This window comes from Leptopilina boulardi, unplaced genomic scaffold (genome assembly GCF_019393585.1).
Source record: "Leptopilina boulardi isolate dan_hultmark-lab unplaced genomic scaffold, ZJU_Lbou_2.1 LbouV2_362, whole genome shotgun sequence".
Classification (NCBI taxonomy): Eukaryota; Metazoa; Arthropoda; class Insecta; order Hymenoptera; family Figitidae; genus Leptopilina; species Leptopilina boulardi.
The window spans coordinates 2,792,728-2,805,160 of NW_026137932.1; the positions used below are offsets into that span (position 1 = coordinate 2,792,728).

Here is a 12,433-nt window from a genome sequence, read left to right on the forward strand (position 1 = left end):
ATCAAGAGAGTGTGTGAAACGTATACTATTTATTTGAAAAAAAAATTTATTCTAGACTCTTAAGTGGATTGAGTGTTTTTTCTTGTGCTTGCTCTCTCTTTCTTTCTTTCAAAAAACACAAGAATGTTTTGGCAACTGCTTTAAAAATTACTAGAGGAAGTTGATGCTATGAATATACAGATGGAAACCGTTGACTCTCGATATTTCCCGACTACATAATAATCGACATTAAATTCACACACACACACACACATATGATAAGATCGGAGTACAATTTTAAATATAGTCATAACAGTAGTTTCAATGATAAATTATCTATGGAGTAACAAAGTGTAACTGGGATGTACGACCTTTCCTGATAAGAACGGCACAAGCGAGCAGATTAATCTCCGAGCATCATTCAGTTTACAAAACCTCTTAATATGTTGCAACTTCGTAATAAATTATTTCCTCGCATATCACACCGTTAATATAAAAAAAAAAAAATTATTGTCAAGATGCGCGCTGTTATACTTTAAGGAAAGATATACATTTGTCTTAGAACCATATAAATATTTATTTGTTTCAAATAAATTTTACTTGGTTCAAATAAATTTTGTTTGATTTAAATAAAAATTTTTATTTTCCCTAAATAAAATTTTATTTATGCAAAATACAGTTTTTTTAAATTTAGAACAAAAAGTTATTAGACAAATATTTTTTGACAAATGAAAATAAGATCTTCGTGTCAAATTATATTACAGTTTCTGTTAATTTACAAATAATTTTCACATTTTGTATATATGTGTATTTTAATTTGTTAATTTACTTTTCATTATCCGCGAGTTATTAAAATTAAATTAAATAAATAAATGCCATGAATCCATTTCAATTAATGATAATTAGACATGTTAATTTAATTGATCTATTTGAATCATCGAACCAATTAATCAAACTTTATTACTCAACTGATTCATTAATGAAAAGTTTCTATGCAAGAAGAATAAATTATAAAATGTAAAAGTGAAGAGAGAATATATAAGAAAATGAGAATAATTAATTAAGTACTTATGGCATGTGACTCGAAACTATTTTCTATATATACTGTTTTAATTGAAATAGCGAATTCCAGTGTGTGTAATAATTTCAATTTATCGTTGTACTGTATACAGAATTCGATACAATGTATTATCAAGATATTCTGTTGGAATATCAACATATCGATCTATCAATTTACTGTATCGATTATTCTATATATTATCTCGATATATTAATATTTAATATCGATATATCAAATATCGAATATAAAATCGTAAAAAAAAATATTTTTTTTGAATATTGTACACATTTTTTGAATAATAATTATTATATATTGGGATTGTTGGCCTGAAATAATGACAAGAGGATATTGTAACTGCGTTGTGATAATGAAGTTGCGATAAACTCGCGAGATGTACTATTTCCCGCCTGAACTGTAAAAGATAATCCTCCCGAGACTCTCTCTCTCTCTCCCCTCCCCTTTGCTTCGCGAAACTTTCAGCGCCACGCAAATCGTCATTCATTCATGTGCTTGGTACAGTCATAAAGTTCCAAGAAGAAGTCAATTTGCAATATACTGTAATGAAATGCACTTCTAATAAAAAGGAATAAATAAAATATTTAAAAAAATGTACTTTTCTCTCCCATCCATAACCTTCTCTCATCATTCTTCTTAAAAAATTATTTTTTTCGCTAATTTTATTTAAAAAAAAAATAAAAATTAGTGAAAATAAATAATTTAGATATATTTTATTTAGATTTAAATTTTTTTTTCGTTATTATATAATCATTAAATGATAACAATAATTATCGAAAATAAAAAAAATGATTATTGGGAATTAAAAAAAAGAAACTGCTTTTAATAGTTTTGTCTTTTCAGGTTTTCTATCATGGTTTTCTAAACCAAAAGATTAAATAAAAAATAAACTTTAAAAATTTTCATCGATATTTACTATAACCGCAGAAGAAAAAATTAAAGGTTAACTAAATTAAATTAAAAACGGAGCAGAATTCTATATTACCGATTGAACAAGAAACGATGTGTCGTGTGCGCGTCTCATCAGTGACACCATCTGGCCGCGATTATGCTTGTAAAAATATTCCCGTCCGTTCTCTGTTTTTATTAACTGGAAAACGACCTGTACTCATCTATATATACACACATACACACAAGAGCGTCACAATGTTTCCGCTCACGAAAAAAAAAATCTCAGCTACTTAATATATACATATATATATACATAGAAAACAAATGCATATTTACATATTCTATATATCTATAGACATCTTGGAAACTCTTGTCAATTTTGCAAATGAACGAAACCGCCGCTTCCAAACGCCGAACGTTTGATGTCGATTTTCCCCCTTTTTTCCACCGCGCGCGCATCAACCAACCAAATCAAACTCCGCTACTTATCAAAGGCAATATTTGCTTTTCCACCTCCACCTTCTTCCTTCTTCTTAAACCAAGAAATATTAACCATCTTCTCCCTGAAAGTTATTTCCGTCTTTGAGAATTGATCAAAATTTATTATGAAAGACGATTACTTTGTGTTTTTTTTTTTTGTATAATTTGTCGAGAAAGAGAGTCAAACTTTCTTCACTGTCGAACGGATACGAATTTAAAACTCGGGGAATCACAAGACAAGTGACGCCATCTTTGAACGTTTTCTGAAAACTATTGATTCATATTTCTTTTTCCCGCGCATATTTTCAATCAATTGTATTTTTTAATAAAAAATATGTAAAAGAACGTATCATTATAAAAAATAATAATAATATAATAATAATAATTCCAATTTCTAAGGATAAAAATATAAAATGCAAAGTAGAAAATCTTTATTCAATTTTTTTTCTTCAGATTGTTCAAATTGTGTCTTTTCAGGTTTTCTAAATACCCTTTTTTAGAATTTTTGTTTGTTTTATTATTTTTATTATACATAATAATAATAATTATTATTATTACTATTTTTTAGTAACATTTTTATATTAACTAACATTGATATGAATGTCAAATATAAAAAAAAAATTTATTAAAAATGTGTTTCATTTTATCAGAAATGGAATGTGTCATTCACACGAACTATTATATTGATCATAAAAATAATAGATATCTAAAAGTTAAAATTTGCAGACTTGAGGATTTATATATTTAAATTTATGCAAAGTTCATTACATTGTGTGCGAACATTTAAAAAAAAAAAAAGTAAAGCTTGCCAATAAAAATATACTATTAAAATAACGCCACGAGATTGACATCGGGACAAAAATCACTCTGAATTGAAAGTCGAAATATTTTTTCCTAAGAAAAAAATTCATAAAGAAAATTGTCTAGCAAATATAATCACGATAGAAAAAAAAATTATATCCGTTTTTTGAATTCGATTTAAGAGACAAGTATAATATATGATGTGTTTACATATTTTACAAATTCAGATATGTGTTTCTTTTGATTTTTTTTTTTGCTTGAATATATATATATATAAGCAATGACGCAGCAGTATAGCCTTGTAACGCTAATTGCGCGATTTAGATTTAGTAATTTGTAGGACGGAAATTAATGGATAACTTGCAACTAGTATATATTTGCAAGAGAGACTAAATTAACGCCATGGCAAATGCCCAGGTAGTTTAGATGCTCGTGATGTGTCCGGCGCCCAAAATCTATTGGAATATATGTAAGGAGCAGCAACTATTCTATCGACGGCTCATTGCCATCTCGAGGAGCGAGCCATCATTCGCCTCACCGTAAACGCCTCAATTCTAATTCCTCGACCAATTTCCGATTCTCGATTGCCTAACTTATCTATTTCTTCATCAATGAAATACCATTTCTCCAAAGTGAATTTTCCCCATATCCAATTCAATTTCGATATTTTCTTCTTCAATTACAAAATTGTCCTAATTACTTCCCTCTTTTTGGAATAATAATGATTTTTTGTATACTTAATGAAAAAATTGTTGTGTTTCAGGCTAAGGATGTCCTCTAAGAGGAAGTCGCCACCAACTAAGTTATCGGAGGGCGGGGGCGGTGCGGGTACAGTGGCGGGCGAAGAGGAGGAGGACACCACCTCGTCTTTGGCGGGTGCAGGTGGTGACATTCCCGAAGAGGTCACCTCCGTCGACATTGAGGACTGTTATTCCCTACGAAGACCGGATTGTGAGTCGTCAGGTTGCTCATCGCCGGGGACAACGAGTGAGCCCGAATTACGCGACTCACCGTCCCCATCTCCAAATTCACCGCCAACCTCTAAAAGACAAAGGGTACTATTCCTCTCGAATCAGGAGAATTTGTCCTATCACAATCATCACACGAATACATCATCATCGTCGGGTGGCATACTTGAGCCAGCCAGTTCATCCGAGTGTGGTTCACCACCCACTGTACTCGCCGATTCCTATTACACCCATCAGGTGCATCATCACCATCATCATCATCATCATCATAATAATAATAATACCGTTACACAAAATAATAATAACAATAATAATAACAACAACAACGGCACTGGACCAACTGCCGCCGGAAGCAAGAGGTCCATGGACGACGTCCTCAAGAGGCTTACCTGCAAAATGAACACTGGCTCCCTCTGTCTTCAGGACGATACCAATAATAGGCGGACACCTCCGCCATCATCGACACCTACCAGTCACAACACTCACAGGTGAGTTCACCTTTTTTTTTGCTAATTTTTGAAACTGGATAGGTTATTTGGAAGTAAAACACGTATAAGATGAAAGATGAAATTGTAACAGATAAATTAAGACATTATTGAACAATTGTAATGTTAATTTAACAAACGTAGAATTGACTTTAATGTAGATTCTTTACTGAATTCTTTAAGTGAGCCGTACAAACTTTAATGCTATCCGCAGTACTATAATAGCACGACTAACAAAATCCTTCAACCCGGAATTGCACTCAGTTACCTCAAGTACCTGGTTTTCCCTTTCCACCTGAATTTTACTTAAAACCTTAAATATTTATAAATATCGTTGTATCTCCAACACTAATGTCTCTGTAATGTAGAAATTTCCATATTAGGGAAAAATTCAAATTCTAGATATTTACGATTTAGTTTTCTAAGGAATTTTTATTTTGCCGATGAAGCTTATTTAATATATATGTAGCTTCTAAAAGATTTCATCAAGTTTCTGGATGCTACACTAATTTTTTTTAAGAACCTTCTATAAAGTTTCTAGAGATGTTTAGAAAGTTTCAACAAAATTTCTAGTATAGGTTCCATGAAGTTTCTATATAGAATTTTTTATGCTATAAAAGATTCCACAAAGTTGCAAGAAGTTTTCATGAAGTTTCTAGAAAATTCTCCATAAAATACTCAGAAGATTTCACGAAGTCTCTAAAAGAATTCAAGAAGTTTTGCAGGAGAAGTTTCCAAAAATTTTCTAGAATGTTCGTTAAATTTTTTAACGAAAGTTACAAAAAAATTTCTGAACATAATTTTAGAAATCCAGAAGGTTCAATAAAATGTCTATATATAGATAATATTCGTTAAGTTCGCTTCAAGATTTTTTCAAGTTTCTAGAAAGTTTCAAAAAGGTTTTATGAAGTATCTAGAAGATTCCAATTTGTTTTAATTTTTCACTCTGGTATTTTTGCGCTTTGCTTGAATTCCTTATAACCTTCAAAAAAAAATATATATATATGCTTTCATCATCACATTGTATACATTCCGACATGTTGGACAAAAAATTCTGATGGTTATACACTATACACACTATCAAACGATATCAGAGAGTACAAAGCATCGATTCATGCACAATCTGCTGCTACCTCTTTCGATTATTAAACGAGTGTAACGATATCGCTCTTAGGGCATGATGATGATAATAATAAGTTCTTTGTGGAAAAAAATATAAGAAACATCTGGTTTTCTTGTTCCTGTATTTTTATACAATCGAGAAACGAACTTTTTTTTTCTATTTATATTAATGAGCTTCTTAAATCCATTATGATTATAAACCATTTTTCATTATGTGAATATTTTACGCATTGTAATAATTAGTTTAATGTCCTTCTATGAGATTCTGGCGTATATATAATTATGCGAAAGACTATAATATAACAGAGGTAGATAAGGAATTAAATGCCAAGTGCCGAGAAGATAAGAATTCTTCCCTTGAGATTTCTTATCTGACTTTTGATTTTGTCCTTTTCGTTTGATATCTTTCCCATCAAGAGGAATTTATACTTCCAAATGGATGTCTTTGGCATTCTTGTATTTTTTCCTTCTTCTTCTACTATACTCGCGACTCGTTTATATTCGTAGTTATCTTGTGCTCGGCTATTTGATAACGACCAACGTTTTACGGCCTGACTTTGTGGCTTTACGATGCAAGCGTTTAACGAACGCTTTTAACGCTTACTTAGAAGCGGATTTAATAGCAAGTGTATCCACCTTGAAGAAGAAGAAGAAGATTGCATTCGCCTGTGTGTCACCTGCCCCCATCGCGAGGTTCGTATAATTGACCCCCGCTTCGGATAACATGAGAATGGGATTTTAGAACAAGAAAAAAAATCACTAAAGTGTATATACTTATCTGAACTGCAACATTTTAGAATCCAAGTCGTAAACTCTGAATCTAAATTTTATTATACAATTCCTATACCTTCAAGGTATTCCTACCAAGGCTGTTATATTATAACAGTGGGCCAAAAAGTTTTTTGAAAATTCGGGAAAAAAAGTCATAACGACCACGCGCGACATTAGTTTAGCCTACTTTCTGGATTGTGTTCAACTTTTGTAGCGAGAGAAAGAGAGAGAGAATCGGTGAATTATCGCCTCTTTATACCATCTCTAAGAATATACTTTAACTGGCGACTTAGCGTAACTAGAGGTAAAAGAAGAAAAAAAATATCTTATCGGAAATACCCCCCCCCCATATCATCAATTTTGCCATGCATATATGAGAAACATAAGCTTTTGAAAAATGATTTAACATAAATTATCGGTAGGGATAAAAGGCCATAATGTGTGGAATCCGAACGGCATTGTTATGCAAAGGAATACTATATGGCAGATTTAGTGGGCCTGTGATAAATGGACTGCTTGGCCTAAACGGTTCTCCACTTATGCATCATGAATGATTACGACCGAAATTGCCACCTCGGGCATATATACACTATATACAATACACGTAACTCTCTTATTGCTTGCAACGAAGACGCTTTCATCTCTATACGCGAACCTATCTCTCTCTCTCTCTACCTCTTTTGCGAGAAAGGAATTTGTCAACCATTGTGTCGACAGATTCGTTGACGTTACCTCTTGCCAGAAATTCCATACCTTCGTTTTTTTCTGTATACATATAGTGAATTTGCAATTTTCTTTGTTCAAATAGATTGCCAAATCACTTTGGATCAGATTCTAGAATATTTAAATTTTTATAATTTTAGAAAAGATGTTTCTTTTTTTCTTGTCGCTTGAGATCGCCGCGACTATCTGCTTAATAAACATGTGTCTTCCATTTATCACAGTTCGTGTACGTTTTATTAAAGCGCGCATAAAATTGCATTACTTGCGGCGAAGAAGAGCGATCGGTGTGTGACGAGAGAAAGAGAGGCTGTTTATCTCCGTCCGAAGAAAATAAACCCTTTACGCGCAATAATAATAACAATGAGACTTTTGTTGAAGCAAGTGAGGGCGCTAATAGTGACGGTAGCCCCTAAACCCATTCATTGATAAATATCAAATCAAAGAAACGCGCTCAAGGCCATTCTGAAAGAAAGAATTATGATTCTTGGTACGCGAATCTTGTCCTAATCAGACATACGCATTCATTTCATTTACGATTTAGTTTTCTAAGGAATATTTTTTATCTCGTTGACCCTTATTTCCTCGGTTATGCGGATCTTCTGTTTCCATTTAGTGGAATTGTTGAAATTACAACGATAATTTTGTATTTTCAGATTTAGGAAATAAGTTAAAGGAAAATTTCAGGGAAAGGAAAAAGCCAGGTACTTCCAGTACCTACCGGCATTTTGGGTGTTAGTCGTACAAATTCGGTCCTGCGGTATGCACATTGTACGGTTCGCCTCAGGTCAATTTCAGTCTAAAGTTATTTTTCTCAAGTTTTCATGTATTTAAAGCCAATTTACAATTATTCAATAAAGTGTTAATTTACTCTATATTAATCCCTATTTTTATCTTTGGTACGTGTTTTATTCCACTCATTCTAGCTGAATTTCAACAGGAATATTTTAAGTGTTCGTTAATTCTTATTTTTCCACTTTGATGATTTTTTCAATCCGTTATGCTTCATACCATTTTGAGTTATTATCGGAGGTTTTCATTCTACCATATGGATTTCTTTTATGATTTGTTTTCTTTAAAATATTATGATATCCCTCCCTGTTTTATTAACATCTCAGTATTGAGGGCTAATTGAACAACTGTGTTTCTATTTGCATTAGGTATAGTTTTCCATTGCTTTTACTAGTAATGGAGGATCAATCTCACCAGAAAAAATCTAAATTAATTAACAAAAGTTGTTGATCTAACTCATTTATAGATTTTTTATTTTTCTTTCTTCTAAATTAATTATTCCAGTTGTTGGTTCGTACGCCACTCAAATCATAAAGAAGATTATAATTTTCTTTCTTGTTTTTTTTTTCTCAACGTTTTTTGAAAACCTCCAAGAAAAAAATACAGCAGAAAGTTGATACACACAGTAGTGGCCTAGATACGAAAATTGAGAGCTCAGCGTAGCATATGTTGAAGGACTTTTAAAAAAGTCAAAGAATAGCAGAGAAGGCCACCGATGTACCCGGCAGCATTGTACACAATGGACCTGTGTATCACTTATTCGTGGTCGTTTTCCGCAGTATAAAAGAGCCGTGGGTTTAAAAGAGACGCGCGGAGAGGGTCAGCGGTGTGGCCACGCTACTATAAGGGACGCTCCAGGGACGGTATCCGGGGGCCTATCACCGAGGCAAACACACTCGTCCCGTCGAGATTGCGCGGCCGCGGCTCCATCTATTATTCACTGAGCGCGAAACCCCCTTCCCTTCACTCTGTTCGGACAAGCCCGAGAGAGAGAGAGAGCTTGCAAACTAAAACACACCCACACTTTCAATTCGAGAATGAAAAAAAAAAACCCTTGTCGAAGACCTATCGAATGAAGCTGATGAAAATGCGGGGATAACAGGTTTCATTATGCAGCGGAAAAAGCGCATAAAATCAATCGAGGTCGGCTAACTGAAATTCCCCTGAAAGGGAAGCGTTTCATTTTCTGTATAGCATGCTTTTCATTGTGGCTTCAAATATATAAAGAATATCATATTTCTAGCAGGTTTTTTTTTACTACTTTCTTTTCGAGTTTTTCCGCAAGAATAATTTTTTCTTTTATATACAAGAAAGAAGTATATCTTCAATGGAAGAAGAAATAAAACGAGATTGTTTATGTGTTTCAGTAGCAGCAGCAGCATAGCAAATAGTGTCGCACCCTCGCCAACCGGAACCGGAAGGTCGCAGAATTCAGACACGGGTCTTCAGGACGGCGCTGCAGCATTGCACAGGGTTCTCTGTGCAGAGAGTGTTGCTGAGAAGGAAAGAAAAATATCGGAAATGATATTGCAATTGCAACTGCTTAGGGATCATTTGCTGCAAACGCCAGACCAGATGAAGGTGAGTCTTATTATATATATATATGTGTGTTCTACTTTGGTCTTTAATAAATCTCCCTCCCTCCAAGGCAAAATGGTTATGATCGTTTCTGAATCGTCTTTGGATCATTAGATTCAGGAACTGTTTACCAGAAAGGGGGAATTGAATATACGCACGAGGATATGTGATCGATTTGTCTAAATTTATTCGATTCGAAATGCCGTCACCCAATGTGTATATATAGGGAAGGCGAGGGAAAAGAGAGAGACTGTGTCGCAGGAAGTGTTGGACATTAAATCCCCTCGGGGTTACCTAACACACAAAATCATTGAGAGAAATTCGTGCGTAGTGCCACATCTGACTGAAATATCACATTTGATCGTATAATACCAATGAGATAACACACAGAGACCTAGATCGACGATAACTAAATATATAATCTTCCTGACCTGATGCAAAATTTACCTTCTTAACTCACATTCAATTCATATCAAATAGATCATATTTTTCTGATTATGTTTCCTTCTGGATTTATCGTTCTGGTAGATTTTTTACATTTTGGTTTTCTAAAATAAACCCTTTATTAATAACCTACTTTCTTTTTCGCAACGGTCTTTTTATTTCGGCAGAAAATCTTCTGTTATCTTAGATTTGTATTTTACGATTCGGTTTTCTAATAAATCCTTTATCAAACTTACCTTTTCGCAGCGCTATAGTCTTCTGTTTATTTCGACAGAAAATCTTCTGTTCTAACAGGTTTATTTTTTACGATTCAGTTTTCTAAAAAAAACATTTCACTTACCTTTTCTAACAACTACATGACGATTTTAATTTCCCGTCAGGAAATCTTCTATTTTGTCGCTCCTAGTCAATTTCGCATATTGGTGCAGCTGCTCGTACGTGTCTAAAAAGAAAGTCTAGATTTCATTTCGCAAGACGTAAAATCCTAAAGGAAAAACATTGTAATTACCACGCTGTTGTGTATATATATCTTAAAATTGACCGGAAATGATCTTGTTGCACATTGTAGGGATTTCTGCAAAAAAACAGATAATAATGAGTAACGTTTCCCGCGAATGGAGTTTGTGGTCATTTATCACGAGGTTGTTATTCTTATTGCACAATATATATATATATATATGGTCTTTTAATATTAGACTACTATAAGGATTGAAACGTTGAGATTAATGCGAGTCAGTTATATTGCCGAGAGAAAGTATACGACATGTGCGCCAGTTGATACTGTTGAGAGAGGGACCCATGAAGGGAATTATGTAATTACGTGCGGTAAAGAATCGCGGTCGCGTGGAAATTCGACGACACAAGAAAAATGAGACACTTACACGTTTCCTATACGCGAGCTTTATATATATATATAGCGAACTCGACTGCATCAAGTTAGCTGTCACTGCGAGTTAATGTCCTCCAAAAAGCAAACCGGATGTCGAGTATATAGGAAAAGCTCGCGAAACAACTTCCGTTTCGCGTTATACAAAAATGACAAGGAGAGAGAAAAATTCCAAAAAAGGGTGAAAAATTCAGATATTATGCGCACTTTCATTCCTTATAACAAGAATTCCCGATGTCATGACAAAAATGCTTTCCCATGAGATCTCCATATATTCTGAAGAATCCTTTTCACGTTATTTATATATATTATCCTGGGAAGAAGAAATTTTTTGAAGATTTACAAAGTACACATATACATCATCGTGATGCGCTCACAAAAGCCTCGAAAACAGAAAAAAAAATAAAAGAAACGATGTTTGGGGAGAAATATAAAAAAAAAAAAAAGTCGACAACAATTTCTACAAAAATGAGAACGCGTGCAGATAATGCCCCGCGATATTACCGTTATTATACCTCAGTCATTTACGTGCAGCAACAGAATCCCGCTAAATGCCTCCCAGTGAAATTCCTCGAACGCACTTATAACTTAACTCCACTTTTATAAGAGGGCATATATATATATATATACATATATAAATGGAGAGATTCGAAAACAATACTATACGGCAGAAAGTCTGCAAGTTGGCAGCAAAAACAAAAAAAGAAAAAAGTGTGCAGGGAAAAAGAGCTATTTCATCTTCCTGAGTTCGAAGGTCTAATGACTTTCCAGGGAGATGTTAACCGCATGCAAAGATGCGCGCATATATAACTGATGATAGTGATGACTATCTCCATATTATTATATATATATATTGGGGGAAAATTACACTTTGAACAAAGTTTCAAAAATTTTCAATTTAGAAAATTTATATACACTGATATGTGAAAATTGAATTATGTTTGTTTATTAAAAAAAGATTTTTTTCGTGTTTGATTTTTGTATGCAGAAAAAATATATATTTGTCTCAGAGCCAAAGAAATATATATATTTATTTGTTTCAAATAAATTTTCTTTGAATTAAATAAAGTTTTTATTTGAGTTAAATAAATTAAAAAGTATTATTAGGCTAAAAAAATATTTCTCTGGATATATTATTTATTTACAAAAATTGCTGCAAAATCCACTTTTTACATATATAATTTACACACGCCTAATGAATTAATTTCTAATAATTTGTCAAATGGCATTTGCAATCTTTTTTTCTTAAATTGATTCACTTTTTTAACATCTCAATTTATATGTGTAACAAATAAAAATGGATTTTTTTTGTATTTTTAACTGTTGATCGCAAAAAGTTTCTTGCACAATAGTTTTATTGCTTTATTAATCTCTTGCTCAATAAACTGTACTGTCATTAAATGACCAACGATTTTGTTTTTATAAAAGTGCACTTTTTTTT

The 12,433-nt window shown here is 33.0% G+C and overlaps 1 protein-coding gene across 3 annotated transcripts in view; it reads left to right on the top strand.

Annotated features, from left to right (window-relative positions):
- The window catches only part of LOC127286831 (transcription factor SOX-13), a 209,691-nt gene that overhangs the window by 161,460 nt on the left and 35,798 nt on the right, over positions 1–12,433 (top strand). For 2 of the 3 annotated variants that reach the window (XM_051313436.1, XM_051313438.1), the window contains 2 exons: positions 3,990–4,682; positions 9,452–9,665. In XM_051313436.1, the coding sequence (XP_051169393.1) occupies positions 3,990–4,682; positions 9,452–9,665 (907 nt within the window). The remainder of the gene's footprint in view (positions 1–3,989; positions 4,683–9,451; positions 9,666–12,433) is intronic. The other variant, XM_051313437.1, reaches the window with a different exon arrangement.